Genomic DNA, 19662 nt, shown 5'->3' with positions numbered 1-19662 from the left:
GAAAGGCAAAATCCTGTGTTCTTGGTAGCATGCTAAAATAACTTTGAAAACTGTTCTATATTTAAATTACCAACTGTTATATTTTTACTTTCAGCTGTCTAATTAGGACATTTTTACTCAAAAAAAAAAAAACCTTATTTGTTAGGTTCCAGGCCATCTTTATTATTATTATTATTTTTTTTTTGCGGTACACGGGCTTCTCACTGCTGTGGCCTCTTCTGTTGCGGAGCACAGGCTCCGGACGCGCAGGCTCAGCGGCCATGGCTCACGGGCCTAGCCGCTCCGCAGCATGTGGGATCTTCCCGGACCGGGGCACGACCCCGTGTCCCCTGCATCGGCAGGCGGACTCTCAACCACTGAGCCACCAGGGAAGCCCCATCTTTATTATTTTTGAAAATAAAAAGATGAGAACTTGTTTTGATGAAGTACTTTAAGTGTGCATTGCGAGAACTTTGCATTATCTTAGTTTGATATTTCTGCTTTTTTTGGACTATTCATGATGTCTGTTTTTAACTTTTTCTTACTTTGTTCAGATTGGATTTTTCTGTGTTGTGCTAGTGTTGATAGCTAAATGTTCTTTACCTGGTTTATGATTGTATGTTTCTTTAACTTTTACTGAGGTAGCAGTTGTGATTTTAATGTTTTAGTATCTATTAAAAATTATCTTCAGTATGAATTTGAGTTTTATATATTCTTCTTGACTTTTAATTTTATTTTTTTGGTGGGTACCTTAACTTCAATTTGCATAAGAATAGCCTGAGGATCTTCTTAGAATCCAAATTCTGATTAAGAGGGTGTGTGTTTGAGCCTGATAATCTGCATTTCTAGCAAGCTGCAGATGATGATGCTATTGGTCCGTGGACCACACTTTGAGTAACAAAGCTGAACATTTTATAGCATACGGAAACAAAATTATTAATTCAGTATGTACACTCAACCGTCTTTGCTATAGCAAATTCTTTGAAAAGTGATAATTTTTTATATTCCGTACATACCTTCTCTCCTTTAAAAACAGAATGTGAAATTGTTTTCCAGTAGTTTTATGTAGTTCTTTTCACCTTCGACTTTGAACTCATCGAGTGAGATTTGGTACATAGGAAATAACCTGATAATGAATCAATTAAGTGAACAGTCCAAACATATGGATATCTGGGGGTTAAATGAAATGGCTGATCACTGTGTATGATCTGAATTATTTAAGGTTTTCATTAGCCTCTGAGGTTTTTCATACTTCTCTAGTGTCTGTTAATGCTTGCAATATATTTAGATTTGAAATTTTCTTAGGTAAGAAGGATGCAGCATATAACTATAAAATAAACAACTATGAATATTCTGGGATTTTTACTAGCAAGCTGACAAGTTAGTCCGCCACAGTTTCATAGATGCTGGCAGAAGACATGAGACTTCTGGGTTGGAAATAGTCTTGACTACTCATGGCATATCTGGCAGCATCAGCTTCATGACCTGCAAGTCCCTCAGGGGCGGTTTAGAGATGGGCCTTGGTAGATTCTGCATATACAAAGGATATATATTACAACCAAAGAACCTTGAACTTAGGAAACCCCAGTCTTTTAAAGGGGTCTGCTAGCAAATCTGTTCAGTCTTTGCCCTGCAGGGAGACACTATTTTTATTTTATTGATCAGAAAACAAATCTGCCCCCTCTCCTGGACGAAGTCAGTATTTCTGTCTTGCCAGGGTGTTCACTAAACAGACATCCTTGAAAAGATAATTTGGAACAAAAGTTATCAAAAGATGTGCAGAAATGGGAGAGATCAGTGGAGAATGTTTCCCAACGATAGCTCTTCCTTCTTATATTAATTTGTTCTCTCTCTGATGCAGTGGCCTCCAATAGCTTCTTCTGTGATATTGCCTTTGATCACATAGCCCTTAGTATCAGTGTTCCTATATTTTTGTTATTATGTCTGGGTTAATTGTGCTTTAGAATTTTTCAACTTGAGTTTAATTTGAATCTTACAAGATCCTTGTGAATGATAGATTTTTTTTCTCTCTTGGATCATATTTTCTTATGATAGGCAATTTAACCTAGAAACATACTGGTTCCAAGTACTTCTGGATATTGGTGCCTCTTAATATGCAATGATTATACGGTCATTAATATATTTTGGTTTTCTTGTTTTTAGTGTATCCATAATTGAGTGATTCTGAGTATATCAGGTTTAACTACACAAGGGACTCTGAGGAGCTAGGTTAACAAAGTTTTAAAACTTTGAAAATTTGGAGCTAGGATAACAGACTTAAAAACTTACCAGTTACTTTGATTAAATTTCATTAATTTTTCTGTGATTGGAGTCAACACTAGTGATTTGGAAATAGTAAACTTTAGTCTAGAAAATGTAGTTGATTAATACCTCATGATTTAGTACAGACAGAATGAAGTGAGTGGTTACTTTTTTTGCATATATTATAAAGTATATATTGTGTGTTTAATCCTCAAAGTGTATATGGTTGTTAAAGGTCTTATCTCCTGTAGTATAATTTATACTTGAACTTATTCAAGCAAAATACAGACTGACCAGGAGACAAACTACTATTTCTGATTTTCTTTTCCTAAGATTAACATTCAGACTTTGAAAATTAACTTTGTGATTTTATGCTTGACTTTTAATTGCAGTTATGATGAGTCTAAACCAAGACTCTGAATCTGCTTTTCAGATTTAACATACTTATTTGTTCCAATGTCACATCTTGCTGTTAGAATCCTACCTTTAATTTTTATTTGTGATTTATTTTTTTCCTTGACTCTCCTTTGAATATTAAGAGAAAGGAATGTGCAAGGCACATAGTAGGCATTTTCATTAGTTATCTATTGCTGTGTAACAAGTTACCCTCAAATTTAATGGCTTAAAAACATCATTTAATATCTTGTGTCAGGAATCTTGGTGCAGAGTAACTGAGTGCCTTTGCTCAGGGTTTCTCACCAAGCTACGCTCCAGGTGTTGGCCAGGGCAGCAGTTATCTTAAGGTTCGACTGGGATAGGAATGCTTCCCAGTTCACTCGTTGGCTGTTGAAAAGAGATACCATATTCTTACCACATGGGCTTCTCCATAGGATAACTTACTGTGTGGCAGCTGACTTCCCTCACAGGGAGCAAGAGAGGGTTTTGAGGACAGCAGTCACATGTTTTTTGTAGATTAATCTTGAAAGTTACATCTCAACAAGTGTTCTGTTTTTTCCATTAGAAGCAAATCTTTGGGTCCAGCCTATACAAAGAGAGGGAATTACATAAGGGTGTGAATTCTGAGGTGGGAATCTTTGGAGGCTTTCTTACAGCCAGCCTACCACAGCACTTAATAAATATATGTTTTTAAATGAACATGTTATTCTTTCTTCATGGTCAGATTGAACAAAAGGGCTTTAGGTTCCATGTAAAAGCCAGTCTCCTCTGTGCAAATTTGTACCAGCATTTGAACAATTGCCTTATATTTCATACGATTTAATTTTAAAATATACTTTTGGATATTTGTGGTACCTGTTTAATTCATTGTAATAGGACAGTTTTGATGAGTCTTGGTTTCCTTTTGGTTTTGTTCGGAATTTTATTTTGAATATTTGAAAGAATTGAATTTTACAATGTTTTTATGTGAAATAAAGCACAGAAAAGTTCGTAAAACGAATTTACAGTTTAAAGATTCATAATAGAGTGATCATCCGTGTGACCATCATCCTGATTGAACAATAGATTTTTGCTAGGCTTCCTGAAGCTCCCTCCCTACCCTTTCCAGATTATAGCCTTCTCCCTTGCCCATTAGGTAGTCAGTATTCTGATATTTATGGTAATCACCTCTCTGTTTTTCTTTATTGTTTTGATGCCTAAGTATTTATAAGTCTCTTTTTTGAACTAATATAAATGCACTTCTGCATTATATAATGTTTTGTTCTTGTCTTTGGCTCAGTGCTAAGATTCATCCCCATTGTTGTATATGGCTATAATTGATTCATTTTTGTTGTTGTATAGTATTCTATTAAATGAATACACCCCATTTTTGTTGTTGATGGACTTGTGAGTTGTTTTTGGTTTTGAGCTATTTACAATGTTACTATCTTATATATGTATCCAGGTATATATTAGTATATATCTTTCTATGCTACACATGTAGAAGTGGAATTAATGAGTCATAGGATATGTACATCTTCAAATTTAATAGATAATGCCAAACATGCCTGAGCAGTTGTATTGGTTACTCTTCCTACAGGCATTGTAGGAATGTTCCTATTGCACTATATTATTGCCAGTACTTGGTGGCAATAGACTTTTTTCAGTTTAGCAAATCTTAGGATATGCATTGCTATCTCTTTGTGGTTTTAAGTTGCATTTCCCTGAGACCAGTGAGGTTGAGTACACAGTACTATGAATTGGCCATTGGGATTTTTGTGTATGTGTGAAGTACTTGGTTAAAGCTTTGTGCATCTTTTCTATTTAGTTGATTTTCTTATTGGTTTATTGTTTATATATTCTAGATAAAAGTTCTTTGTTCTATCTATCTATCTATCTCTATATCTACTTATCTATAGCAAATCTTTTACCCCTCTAATTGGGCTGCTTTTTCCATTGTCTTAATGATGTCATTTGATGAGCAGAAGTTTCTGTCTATAATAGAGTCAAATTTATTAGTCTTTCCTGTTATAATTAGTACCTTTTATGTTAGGTAAAGAATTCTTCTCCACCTGAGGTCATGAAGACATTTTACTATATTACCTACTTGAATCTTTACCTTTTATTTTTCATACTCGCATCTATAATCTACTTGGGAATTTTTTCATATGGATGTCCAGATGTCCAAGCATCCTTAATTAAAAAGTCCATCCTTTTCCCATTGCTTTGAAATACCACATCTGTCATACATCATGTGTCCATACATGTGTGGGTCTGTTTCTAGGCTCTCTTCTGCTCCACTGGTCTGTTTGTCTGTCTTTCTGGCAATACCACATTGTATTAAACACTAGAACTTTAAAGTAAGTTACTGTTCTTTTTTATGAAAGTCTCAGCTATTCATGGCTCTTTGTATTTCTCTATAAATATTAGAACCAGCTGATACATTTCCATGGTACACCTGCTGTGATCTTTATTGGGATTACTTTGACTCAATAGATGAATTTGGGAGACTATCTTTACAATATTGAGTCCTCTAGCCTTTGAACGTGGTATTTCTTTCTGTATATCTAGGTCCTTAAGAATGTCCTTAAAAATTTTGATATTTTTCAGGGGATTATTCTTACATGTCTTTATTTTAGAGTTGTTCTTAGGTCTTCAATCATTTTTATGCTATTGTAAGTGATGTCTGTGTCTTTAATTTCAGTTTCTTACTATTTGTTGCTGGTATATAGAAATGCAGTTGATTTTGACACATTTCTTTTGGTATCCAGCAACCTTGTTAAAATCATTAATTCTAATAATTTATTTGTAGATTATTTTATGTTTTCTGTGTACGCATCATCATCTGCAAATAATAACAGTTTAGTTTCTTTCTTTATGATCCTTATATCCTTTATTTATTTTTCTTGTCTTACTCTGCTGGCTAGGACATCCGGTACAATGATGAATAGAAGTGGTGATAGCGGGGCATCCTAGTCTTGGTGCTGATCTCAAAGTGAAAGCTTTCGACGTGTCACCATTAGGTATGATGTTTTCTGTAGGTTTTTGGTAGGTATTTTTTTTTTTATCATTCAAGGAGCTAAGTTTCTATTCCCAGTTTCCTAAGAGGATTTTTTTTTTAAAATTTTAAGTGGGGGTTGAGTATTCTCCAAAATTTTTGTGCAGTTGAGATGATATTTTTTTTTTTCATTATGTTAAACTGGATAATTACATTGGTTTAACATTAAAAAGTCAATCAGCTTTGCACCTAGGGTGACCAACTGTCTTGATTTGCCCAAGAGTATTCTAGTTTTATCACTGAATGTTCTGCATTCTAGAAACCCCACCAGGACAGTTGTTTGCCCTACTTGCCTTCCTTATTGCATCTGTATTCGTTAATGAGATTGTTCTTTAATTTTTTTTTTACACTGATCTTGTCCAATTTTGTTATAAAGATAGCTTTATCAAATGAGTTGGGGAATGTACCCTTTTTTTCTGTTTTCTGGAAGAATCTGTATAATCTAGGATCGATGTCTTTGCTGAATGTTTAAGGATTTTGCTGGAGAAGCTATCTGGACCTGTTGTTTGCAGAAGCTTTTAAAGTATTGATTCAGTTACTGCTTATTCAGGTTTTTGTTTTAGATACCATTTTTGACATGTTATACTTTTTCTAAGCATTGTCTGTTTCATCTAAATTTTCAAATTTATCGCTATTAGCTTGGTCTTAATACTAAGTTTTTGATGTCCCCAGAGTTTTTAGTGATGTCTTTCATTCCTGACTCTGCTTATTGGTGCTGTGCATTTCTCTCTTTTTTCTTGATCAGTTCTTGCCAGGAATGTAACAATTTTGAGTTTTATCTAGGAACAAACTTTCAGTTTTATATTCTCTATTTTGTTTTCCATCTTATTAATACCCTCTTTATAATTACAGTTTCCATCCTTCTACTTTCTTTGGTTTTATTTTGTTGTTTCTTTTCTAATTTGTTAATTTGGATATACATATTAGTAGGCAGACTTTTTTCTAATATAGGCATTTGAGGCCACAATTTTTCTTTTAGTTGAATCTAAAAATTATGGTATGGCATTTTGTTTGTTATTCCTTAGTTCAAAATAGTTTCTAATTTTCATTATAGTTTTTCTTAGGCATGTGGGTTATTTAGAGATAAACTTATTACTTGGATGTGGGGATTTTCTTTTTTTTTTAATTCTGGATTTCTGTTATAATTGCATTGTTATCAGAAAATAATTAGTGTTTTTCTTAATATGATATTTGCATTATCACCCGTTAGTTCATTAAATTTTGAAATATTTGTGCTTGAAAAGAATGTGTTTCCTGCAATTGCATGGTGTGGTGTAAAGTTTGTTAAATATATGGTGAGAATTTTTTGCATCCTTACTGAGTCTTTGGTTCCTTGTTATATCACTTATTTATTTGAGGTGAGTTTCTTATAGACAGCAGAGGTTTTTCTTCACTTTGCCTGACTCAGCAGTCTTAGAATTTTGTATTTAGTCCATTTACATTTAATGTAAATTTAGAGTTTAAGCCTGCCATTTTATTATTTGTTTTATGTTTCTTTTCTCTTTTGATTTTTTGTTCTTATGTTTTTTCTTTGTTACTTGAATGTATTTATATATTTTTAAAGACCTTGTTTTTTAGAGCAGTTTTAAGTTCACAGAATTGAAAGGAAGCTACAGAGATTTTCCATACATGCTGTAGTAATATGCATTTAAGTTTCCTCCATGTCTTTTCATGGATTGAAAGCTCATTTCTTCTTAGCATTGAATATTATTCCATTGTCTGGATGTATCACTATTTATCCATTCATTTTCTGAAGGACATCTTGGTTGTTTCAAGTGTTGGTATTATGAATATAGCTGCTATCAGTGTGTTTTGGGAATCTTAAGTTTTCAACTCCTTTGGGTAAATACCAACAAGTGTAATACTGGATCATATGATAAAAGTGTGTTTAATTTTTTAAGAAACTGCCAAACTGTCTTCCAGAGTGGCTGTACAATTTTTCATTCCTACCAAGAATAAATGAGAGTTCTTGTTGCTACACATGTTCGTCAGCTTTTGGTGTTGTCAGTGTTCTGGGTGTTGGATGATCTGATCGGTGTACAGTGCTTTCTTTTTTTTGAATTTTTTTTAGTGCTTTCTTGTTTTTATATCCATATATTAATTTTGCTACTCTCTTTTTAACCAACTTTTTTTCTGAAAGTATATCAGTATTCTTTTGTTCAGTTTTGAATATGTCAGATAATTGAAGAAGTCTTGGCAGCTATAATGTATTCTAATTATATTAGCTCTAAAAAACAAAATACTGAATTTAATACTTAAGCATATTTTTATCAAATCATAGTGATGGTCAAATAAATGAGTGCTGATGATACCTACCTGCACCAAAGCTAATGTCAATAAAAGGGGGCTCTATTTTTGAATTCTTTTCTCTTTTAGTCTTAAGGGTTTCTGAGACTTTCTTTCTTCACTTTTTAAATTTAAATTGTTTTAAAATTTTCTTTGGGTTTTGGTACAGTATGCTGTGTTAAGAGAGTGCTTGCTGTTGATGGCTTAGGACTGTGTTCTCAAATAGCATTTCTCCATCGTATGTATTTATTATTATTATTTTCAGTAGACCCCAAACTCATAATAGTGTTAAGGCAAATTTGATCCAGAGGTCTCTTTATTATCATTCCCAATTTGTGATCGATTTTCATTTAGATAATGACAGTTCAGCTTTATAAGGACTTCCTTCATATATCTCCAAAACATTCTTGGACTCTGGTTCATGCTTTTATTCTAGATTCTGCCTCTTTGGCTTATGAAACATATTTGCAGAGTGAAGTTAGCCCAGTTTTCTTTCTGCTTTTTAAAATGGTTATCCTTTGTCTTTCTTCTGTTTCCTCATACTATAATGTCTTATATTGATGCCTGAAAGGAGAACACTTGTTTCCATTATTCATCACCACTCTCCATATTGCTGGCCACCGAATGTGTAGATCATTTCCCACACCAATTTTCCAGTTCTCTTTGGACACCAACTGAGTGTCCTATAGTTCAATTCAGTTCAGTTCAATTCTATCTAACACTGTCTACCTGGAGTTAGCCCCGGATTCCACTGGTTAAGGATTCAGTCCCACAAGACTGAGCTGCTCCTTCAGATGAAAATTGCAAGTCCAGGAAGTCACATGTGCATCTGACCTACTGGCTATAAATTGGTAGTTCCCATGTCTGCCTCCTTGGGTTTGATAATGTGCTAGAATGGGTCACATAACTTAGGAAAATAGTTTACTTACTAGATTACCAGTTTATGGTGAAAGGATACAACTCAGGGGGCATGGAACTTCCATACCCTCTCCAGGTGTGCCATTCTCCAAGCATCTCCATGTGCTCACCAACCTACATGTTCACCAACCCAGAAGCCCTTTGAACCCCTTAAATTAGTGTTTTTTATGGAGGCTTCATTCCATGGACATGATTGATCGGCCATTGTTGATTCAACTCAGTCTCCAGCCCCTCTCTCTTTTCTGGATGTTAGAAGGTGGGGCTGAAAGTTCCAATCCTCTAATCACATGGCTGGTTCCCCTAACAACCAATCCCCATCTGGAGGCCCTACAGGAGGCTATATTTCTTATTATAAATCAGAATAACACAATGTCTTAATAATTTAGAGCTTTAAACTTCTTCAGAATTTCGTCTTGAAATGTAAACACCTCATTTAACATGTGCTCTCTAAATAGTTTCCATTCACTGAAATTTAAGAAAAAATTTCTTGTCTTGACACCTTTTCAGACTTTTTCACATAAGTAGTTTACATCATTTTGTTTTATCGATACACTATACCTATGTATTTATTACGGCAGTCCTTGTACCTTGGTTGTTTTATTTTAAATTGAACCATATGAAATTGCTGCTTTTGGAAGTAAAAATTGTTTGAACATTGGTAGTTTTATGTAGTTCATCTAATATACGGCCTTCGTATATAGTAATGGATGTATTATCCAGCAAAGCTTTGGGGCACTGGAAGGATGGGACATTATCTTCAGAGGGTTGGGCATTAGCATTTAGTATTTTGAGATTTCAGGTGATACTGGATTTTTTTTTCTTGGTACTTCAATTGCAGAAGTGGAATGAAAATTGTTAATTTGATCTTAAATATGTATTATGTATCATACAAGTGATATTGGCTGTCTCTGGATGTTGATATTTTAGATGTTTACTTTCATCCTTCTCTTTAAATGTGTTTTGAAAACAATCATACTAAAGACCCCGTCAGCATTTGTTTAAATAGGGGTTTCAGCAGTGGAGCATTTCAAGCTAATTAAATGAAAAAAGTTAAGGGGTGACCATGGGATGTTTTGCTGAATTAGAGGTTAGGGTCAGCGGAGTCGAAAATGGCTATGGACCAAAAGGCAAAAGGATTTAGTGATGGTAGGAAATAACTGGGATATTTGTAGATGTCTTAGATCTGTTGACAGTGATTTGGCTGCTTGGATTGAGCCAGACCAGAGTGTTTTTTATGTTAGAGTGGAAGACTAATTATTGGGAATGGCCAGTGAATGCAGTAGAAGTGGAAGTCCCCATCTAGTCTGGGGCATGAGAGAATTTATCACTTGACCAACTTTTATTTGAAAGAGTTCCAAGGCAGACTGTGTCCTTGAGGGAGAGCAAAGTTTCAGTTAAGGTAGGAGTATTGTGTGAAAAATTTTAGGGTGGAGTAAAGTTTATTAAACTAGATGGAAGAATTGAAAGAATTTGACAATGCTAATCACTTTTTTTTTAACCCCCTCCCCCTGTCCCAACCATGGTTCCCGTGATACTGTGCTATCGTTTCTCCTGGCTTTTGCCCTTGCCCTTATTGATGGTTGACATAGAGCTGCTCCTTCTTCCTTTGCCTATCTCTTAGCTGTTGGTGTTCCCTACACCCAGTTTTTGTTCTCATCTCTTCTGACTATACTGATTGACATTGGGTGATTTCATTCATTGTCATAAATTCAGATTTATTATTTCCCTTTCTCATAGCTTTTAGGTCTTTGTGTGTTTTATTATTTACTCTGTTTATTCTGTCTTTTCCCACCTTTTTTCCACCTGGCAAATTACTGTTAGTCCTTTGATGCTCAGCATTTCATTTAATTTCAGATCCTATTTCAGTTATCCAGTTGCCTTTTCCCTCTCCCCAAGTTTTCCATCTAGGTTAGGGGCAGTCTGTGTACCTTTAATTCTTTGTACATACCATCATCATAATGTTTTCTATGATATTTCAACTATTGGTTTACTTTTTGCCATCTTCCCTAGACTGAGTTCCATGAGGGCAAGGGCTAGAGTTTTCTAAATCCTGTTTTTCACAGTGCTTAGCAAAATGCTTAGGATTGGCAAATATTTGAATTAATATGTTATCAATTGTGTATATATTGCCACAGAAGAAAAGGCGCTTAAAAATCTGTTTGTCTGCCATGTATTTGCTGAATAATCTTGGACAAGTCACTTAACCTTCCTGTGCTTCATTTTCCTGTGTAGTAGTTCCTATTTCACACGTGGCAATAAATATTATTACATAAGTATTCATTATTGTTATTTTACATTTTAAAAATTGGCTTAATATATTTGGGTTAGATTAAGACAGCCACTTATACATAATAGTGATAGAAATTTAAATTTGATAGTGTTTCTGAAAAGCAGTTTTTTTATGCAGTGAAGATTTGCTAGCTTTTTCTTTTGATCGAATAATTTCATTTTTAATAATCAATGAAATTTGAAATGCAGACTAGTATGTTCCAGAATTACTTATGATAGTTTGCAAACAACTTAAATCTCTGATGGTTAAATATATTGTTGAATGTGATGCAACAATTAAAATGTTTGCATTTTAATGGCGTGGAGAAAGGTTATGGTGCAGTAGTAGGTAAGATACCAAAGATAAAAGATTATCTTAAATATGTTTTAAAAAATGCTTAAGAGGCTAATTTGTGATTGCTTTGGGGTGGTAGAATTTAATCTCTGAGACTTTTTTTATTTTTAAAATGGGGTTAACTGACATGCTGACGTTAATTGCTGACAGTTAAATGAGGTAATTTGAAAATTCTTCGGATGTCTTCTGTTTTTATTAAGTCATATTGTCATTGTTGTTCATCTTTAATATTTTTATTATAAAGCCAATCCTTGTATTAAAGAAAATACTGTTTTCTTAAATATTAAGTCTTTACATTTACTTTTTAACATAGGAACTTACAGCACTTTTTGTCTGCAGTATTTCACCCTGACAACCATTAGTGCAGATTTTCCTAGAAATCATTTTGTAAATGTTAAGTTATTTTATGATTGTGGTGATGCTTGTGTGGTTTGGTTTAGGCTTTTTATTTCCTCCTCTTTAATCTACAGCAACTGGAGCAGATTCAGAAGGAGTTAAGTGTTTTGGAAGAGGATATCAAAAGAGTGGAAGTAAGATATCAAGAATTTCTCACATCTCTAGTAATTTTTCAGTTTCATGAAATTTTTGCTTTTCCTTTAAATTGCTGCATTAAATTTATGGGATTGGTCTCCATTGTATAGAAAGTCACAGTCATAATTTATGCAGTAATAGTTTATTAGGAGGCCTTTTCCTCTAGTTAATGATCAAAGTTAGAGTTTAATCCATTGTTTACTAGAAAGCTAATATTTGAATCAAGAGGAATGCTACTTATCTTAATGTTTGCAGAGAATATTTTTGAAGTGGAGACTGACATATCATGTTTTTCTGTGCTTTGCAGAGTTGAACCTAATGATCCAGTTGCCATACTGTCATATTTATCGTAATATTTATCAGTAGGGTCTCACCTGGATTAATGATTAGCTAGTTCACTATTCACATAGTGTACTGTACATCTCATTCAGATTATTTACATTTGTCTTTTTCTGCATTCGGGAGCTTCATTAGTGATGAATATTTATTAAAGTGTTTCTGGTTCTTTAAGAATGTGTATCATACAAAAGGCTTGTCTCTTAACTTTCAGATATCCTTGCTTTTGTACTCTGTGGAAAGGAAGCCTTGAGAAATTTGGGTGTTGAGACAAAAAGGGACTGATAAAACCTGGGATTGGAAAAGAATATAATATCATAACTCCTTTTGATTTATACATCTTCTCTTTGGGGTGTCTGTAACTCTAATAATTGTGCTTCCAGGAAATGAGCGGCTTATACTCTCCTGTCAGTGAGGATAGCACAGTGCCTCAATTTGAAGCTCCTTCTCCATCACACAGGTACAAATCTTGAAACTTGTAATTGCTTAGGATTTATGTTACAGAGTGCACATATGGTATTAATCCTTAGGAGCCTTTTCCATGTAATGTACAAAAAACCCTGAGAAATTACTTTGGTTATGATCTAGAAATGAGATTGAGATAGCCTGTTTCCTTAATGCTTTGAATTTTCATGCCAGGGACAGTTAGTGAGTAGAATATTATAATACTGTGAATTCACTGTTGGATTAAAAGTTTGGTGGATTTCTTAAAATAATGGCAGCTTTAAATACTTTGTGAGTTAAAATAAGATGACATTAGAAATCTACAACTGGAGAACATGAAATGGTAATATTAGGGGAGAATTAGATAAACTAATACCTTTAACTTTTCCACTAACCGGTTGAATTTTCTTGCAGATCTCATTCCCCAGATTTAAAATGAGGCCATTAGATAGATCTGTTAGTTTAGATATCCCTGGTATTTTCTTTATAACTCCCCATTATTAATTTGTCTTCCCTTCTGTACCCTCTATTAGAGCAGGAATTACATTTGTCTTGCTCGTGACTGTTTCCCTAGGTTTTTGAGTAGCAGTAGTGACTGGCCTCCTTCAGTAAGTTTTTGTGAAATAATAGTGAATGTCTGTGGTCCCTATATAGCTCTAAAGTTCTATTTGAAATATCTACTACCTAAAATTTGAATTTGAACTTTTTTGTTGTGTTCAAAGCGAGAGCAATTTTACATGTTTTTAACTTGCTAATCCATTTAGGATAGTGGTCTAATGTAAGCTTTTCGGACAGATAGTTTTAGGATAACACATGGATTATCAGGCAGTCCAATGACAGTACAAGAGATTACACTAACCTTCAGAGCCAGTGTCAGTTCAGGAGAGCTATTTTAGATCTAGTTTGGGACAATATGTGGGGAAGGGGCACAAGGGATATTCAGTTAAAGAACATTCCTGGGTTGTTTGAGATTTTTCATTAACCATTTTATGGAGAATCCTCGTGAGTACTAGGTGATTCTGGGGTCACTTTACCTGTGTAATTCAGCTTGTTTTTGTCCATATTTTATTTTCTTTAAAACACTTGGGAATGACTCAGCTGTGGGATATTATCTTTAAGCTTAACATTCACTTCCTGATACACATGGAATCTTTGTCAGTAGAATATTTATTATGTGAGTGCATGCAGGCAAGAAAAAGTTGTCATATCACAGAATCTTCTCTAATAAACTGATAGTTCTCATCGTCATATGACTCTCTGTCATAGCCTTTAACAGTAGTGTTTCTTTCTATCTGTGTGTCCAGGTCTTTGTTAATCTTACTGACGACTTTTAATGACTTGTTGACCATATAGTATTATATTCATTTAACTGGCTCTGTTTATTTAATGCCTCTGATGCACTGGGCACTGTTTGAAGTGTTGAATCTAGCTGGCAAATTTCCTGCCTTTATGGAGCTTACCTTTTGGGGGTGTGTGTGTGTGGAGGTTGGGGCAGATGCTAAATAAGCAAAAATATAATATAGTAGTAGTACAAAATATGTAAGTAGTACCCTAGGAAGGAAATTAGATGTATTAGAGAGCTGACACATGAATGAAGTGAAGTGAAGAGATAATAAAAAGTCATGGGGGAGTTTTGAGTAGGATCTGTTTTAGATTTTAAAATATTTACTGGGGTTCCCATGTAGAGGATAGAGATTCTGTGTCCCTGTCAGCCCCCTGCCATTGGAAGCTAGGACAAACGTTAGGAACATTGCAAGAGTCCAGAAGAGAAGAAATGGTGGAATTTTATTGGATTTTATAGGATTTTATTGGTGGAAGAGAAGGGAAGTGGTTGTATTATAAAGTAAAATAGCTGATCTCATAAAAGATAGAGGATTTCATGATATCTATGAAAACTTTGTTGAATCGCTAAAATCGTATGGAACACTATTGTCAAATGAGATTTGGGCAGAGGTGAGACTGGTTAACAGTTGAAGATGAGAAAATAGACAAACATGATATTTTCTTCAAAAGAGTGTTTTGATATTTTCTTGAAACGAGTAATTTGATTATCACTCAAGGTTTGAGCGAGACACTTGGGAAAATGATGTGGCTTTAAATATTCTTGGGAAATGACCCTTAAGATTTGGATGTGAAATTAAACATGGGAAGAATGTTATGTTATACTACCAATATTTGAGTTTTTTTTATTTTTAAGAAATAGCATGTAGCTGAATTATAATTTTTCCCTCATAATTATTAGCTTCATTATTTAAATGCCAGACATATTTTTTTTATTTCTGTTGATCATAAATTTAATTCATTTTTTAAAAGATGCATACATAAGTTTAAATTGTGAATTGCTTATTGAACTTTTCTGTGGTGTAGACCAGGGATATTTATAAATAAAATATATAGATAAGACATTTATATAAGACACTTTTGATTATATTTAACTACTCTATCAGGTATTTTTGAGACTTAATCTTTCATTTGTGTGTCTGTCATTTTTTAATAAATAAATAAATAAATTTATTTATTTATGGCTGCGTTGGGTCTTCCTTGCTGCGCATGGGCTTTCTCTAGTTGTGGCGAGCGGGGGCTACTCTTCGTTGCGGTGTCTGGGCTTCTCACTGCAGTGGCTTCTCTTGTTGTGGAGCACAGGCTCTAGGCGTGTGGGCTTCTGTAGTTGTGGCGCATGGGCTCAGTAGTTGTGGCTCGCGGGCTCTAGAGCGCAGGCTCGGTAGTTGTGGCGCACGGGCTTAGTTGCTCTGCTGCATGTGGGATCTTCCCGGACCAGGGATTGAACCCATGTCCTCTGCATTGGCAGGTGGATTCTTAACCACTGCACCACCAGGGAAGTCCCTGTGTGTCTGTCATTTTTGACAAAGGTCCAGATGAATCAAAATGAAGGAAAAAGCAAGGGGTCACTTTATGGATGTTAGAAGTATTTAACTATTATAATATATATATATATATATATAATGGTGAGTTAGTACCTTGTGAATTTGTATATTTTATCATTTGAGTGAATAAACTAGTAAAATTCAAGGAATTTGATATTGTGTAATGGCTCTTGGACTAGGTTAAGAAATTCCTCTTTAACTCACCCACACAACTCTATGCAGTTATACTTACCCCCGTGACATGCCCCCTCCCCCAAGTTATTAAAAAAAAAAATGTGTGTGATGGGGAGAGGGTGGGTGGTGGTTAGGGATGGCTCTTTGGTATAGTGGATGAAAATGGACCCATCTTCTCTGTTATTGCATATTGGGTCTTTGGCTGGATTATGATCACTGACCAGAGCAGTGTTAATGGCTTCTTCTTCACATATTAATGCTTAAGTTTTTGGTACTTTTGGGCAATTATTATTGGTTTAACTGATTTGTTTTACTTGGGAAGATAACTTTTTAAATTTTATTTTATTTATTTATTTATTTTCTTATTTCATTGTCTTTTATTTATTTATTTTTTCACCACACTGCGTGGCTTGTGGGATCTTAGTTTCCCAGCCAGGGACCGAACCCTGGCCCTTGGCAGTGAAAGCACAGAGTCCTAACCACTGGACTGCCAGGGAATTTCCTAAGATAACTGTTTTTAAAACATAGGAATTGAAATGTTCTTACGGTCAAGTCTAACTCTAATCCTTACAGATTTGTCCCTAATTTATTATATATTTTAAACAAATGTTCTACATAAACCTAAAGAGTTTTTCATATAACATTTATTTCCCTTTATTGAGGAGGGGAATTATACAATATAGGAAATTCTCCATACACAGCCTGACACTATTTTCCATACAGTAAGTCTCCTACATACGAACGAGTTTCGTTCCTAGAGGTGATTCGTAAGTCCAATTTGTTCGTAAGTGCAAGAAAGTTGGCCTAGGTACCCAACTAACGCAATCGGCTATATAGTACTGTACTGTAATAGGTTTATAATACTTTTCACACAAATAATACATAAAAAACAAACACAAAAAATAAAGAAAACATTTTTCATCTTATAGTACAGTACCTTGAAAAGTACAGTAGTACAGTACAACACCTGGCATACAGGGGCTGGCATCAAGGGAACAGGCAAGAAGAGTTACTGACTGGAGGAGGGAGAGGAGGTGGGAGATGGTGGAGCTGAAGGATCGTCAGCAGTAGGAGTCGGAGGGCAAGCTGCTCACTCCTGACGTTGATGGCACAGGTTCTGGTTCCTTGCTGGATTCAATTCTATCTACTCTTGAAAAAACGATCCAGTGATGTCTGGGTAGTAGCTCTTTTTTTCTTTTCTTGTCACATGGTAGCACTCGATTGCATTCTGAATGGTAGCTGCAACCTTTGTGTACCGTTCTACATTCAGGTCCTATGCCTCAAAAACTAACAGTGCCTCCTTAAAGAAAATCCCTTTGCCATTTCCTGTATCGTGAATCTCTTCGGTTCTTCAGTTACTTCTTCTTCCTCTTGTCTCTCTTGGTGATTCTTAGCGGTATCAGCTACATCACCACTGCTTTTACCATTGCTTCTGGACATCCTGGGCTTGAAATAAAGATACTGTACTACTGTACGCTATACAGTACTGTACAGTAAAGTACACAAAAGCACAACCACTTATAGAGGAGGCATGCGTGTGACAGTGTACACCAGACACGTGAACTAACTTATGTGATTGGACATGCGAACACGTTTGCATCTTTGAAAGTTTGCAACTTGGAGGTTCGTATATAGGGGACTTGTATTTCCAAGGTTAGATGATTATGAACAGATCTTAAGAAATCTCTGCTACACTTGCATTTATTGTTGCGAGTACTGAGGATTACTTGCCTTAACTCTGACCCTATACCATGCAGAGGAGTTGAATTTGATGCCATAGGCGATGGAGGATACTGAAGAATCTTATGGAATTTTCAACTTGAACAAACACAAAGAAACGCAAACACAGAAAACAAATTTCCTTGGCAATAATGTAAAGGGTACTCTTCATACATCTGTAGTTTCTCATTAATTTGATAGGTAATAGAATTGCAGCAAGTAAAGAAAAATGTTTTTGAAATAGTTCAATTTCCTTTATTTAGAATATTTGAAGAATTCTTCAGTCACTAAGCCAGTTTTTGGAGGTGTATCAGGCATGTACAAAACACAGTTTTAGGCACTGGAGATACAGTTGTGAATATGACAGACCCTAGAACTCTGCTCACATGGTTATATAAAGGACGGAAAATAAGTTATGCTGTCAAATTAATTATTCTGCTTAAAATATGGTATAAATAGACTTTTTGATTCCAGTAATTAAAATAATCAAAATACATTTAAAGTATGTTTGATGAGTAGGTATTTCAGGATTTTTGAAAAACATCTTTGGGTTCTTGTTATAAACTGTAATTGTCACTGCTTGATGAAGATACTACCAGTCCTTTCTAATTCTGAAATCTGAGGTGTGAATAGGACGGATTTCGATGTGCATGAGTATCAACCAAACCTCTTGTTTGACATGCAGATTTTTGAACCCCACCCCCGAAATCTGATCATTAGGTCTGAGGTGAGTTCCTGAGATTCACATGTAGGCCTGGAGGATCATACTTTAAAAATATGTAAATACTGGTTTAGTGGGTAGTGAATATGTCTGTATTACTGACATGTTTTAAAAATCTCTAAGTAAGATATATTTATTTTCTTTTTCATAAAAGAAAGCTCTGACATTCAACACTAACGTTTTATAACTATCTTAAGTTTATTTCATTTTTGGGGAAGATAGGGTAAAATTTTCTATTTACTCTCTACTTTGTAAAGTTACATATCCTTCTGTAATGTCTTAAAAATGCCTCGAGTTATGTTCCTGGGCTTGAGAGAGCCAAAACAGTTTTAAGTTTCTTGGAAGGAAGCAGATTATTGGTATTTACCAGCCATTCCCTGTTGATTCCATTCATATTACTGTGATTAGACCCTCTTGCTTATGGCCTTTTGTGCTTTCAAGTTAGAGTCATGTAGGAAACTTTTCACCCCTTTGCTTATTATAGGTGTACCTTGATTCTGGGAGGTCAGGGATGGGAGAAGCTGGGAAAACCAAAGCTATACATTGTAACCCTAGCCTAGATGTAAGAATAATTGAATGCAAGCATAAAATTTCATGTGCTGTCACCATTTTCTGTTTCTGCTGTTTACTGTCTCTCCTCTACCCAAGTTCCAGTATATTTTTCCCATTCAGATCCTCTACCTTTGAATCTTTTGTTGCTGTTTTTGGAATGCTTCCTCTACTTTGTTTTTAAAACCTTTTTCTGAGATGATTTCAGAGACCTGGGTTTTTGTAACACTAAGATTTATGGCAGTTACATCATCTGATAATTAAAAATTTCTCCTCTGTGAATTATAACTAAATTGTAACTATTATAACTATTCCCACTCATTGATAAGTGGTTAGAATATAATGGAGTCAAAGGCAGTACTTAGCCTAACAAACTGGGACTTTTATTAGCTTTGTTGGAGACAAATGAGTTTTGTCAGTCTTTTTCTTTTGAGCTTATTATTCTGTTTTTGAAATTCTACCAAGCAAATTATTTACTTCCAAAGGCAGTAAGCAGTAGATTCAGACCTGCTCCATCTTTCAGAAATTTTCCGTCACATGTGCTTTTCACATCTGCCAGCAGTAAGTTTCTCCCTGAGGAAGCTCTTATAATGAAAACTTTAAAATGAATTGCCCTTTTGCTTTTCTTTTTAAACTTTAGTAATATTATGGAATTACAGACCTTTTAAAAGGCAGCATAATATGAGGTTCATACAGTCCTCCTATGTACTGTATATCTACAACCCTTTCTAACCATCTACCATTAAAAGGGGACAAAGGGTGTTGGAGGAAGTTTTTCCTGGATATTTGAAATACTCTGATA

The 19662-nt window shown here is 34.8% G+C and overlaps 1 protein-coding gene across 5 annotated transcripts in view; it reads left to right on the top strand.

Annotated features, from left to right (window-relative positions):
• The window catches only part of COP1 (COP1 E3 ubiquitin ligase), a gene marked incomplete at its 3' end in the record, with an annotated part of 273496 nt that overhangs the window by 72533 nt on the left and 181301 nt on the right, over positions 1–19662 (top strand). For all 5 annotated transcript variants that reach the window (XM_082656826.1, XM_082656825.1, XM_082656827.1 and 2 more), the window contains exons 7-8: positions 11972–12031; positions 12752–12828. In XM_082656826.1, the coding sequence (XP_082512952.1) occupies positions 11972–12031; positions 12752–12828 (137 nt within the window). The remainder of the gene's footprint in view (positions 1–11971; positions 12032–12751; positions 12829–19662) is intronic.

This window comes from Grampus griseus (assembly GCF_964374135.1).
Source record: "Grampus griseus genome assembly, chromosome: 1".
Classification (NCBI taxonomy): Eukaryota; Metazoa; Chordata; class Mammalia; order Artiodactyla; family Delphinidae; genus Grampus; species Grampus griseus.
This window is presented reverse-complemented; position numbering and strand designations above follow the sequence as displayed.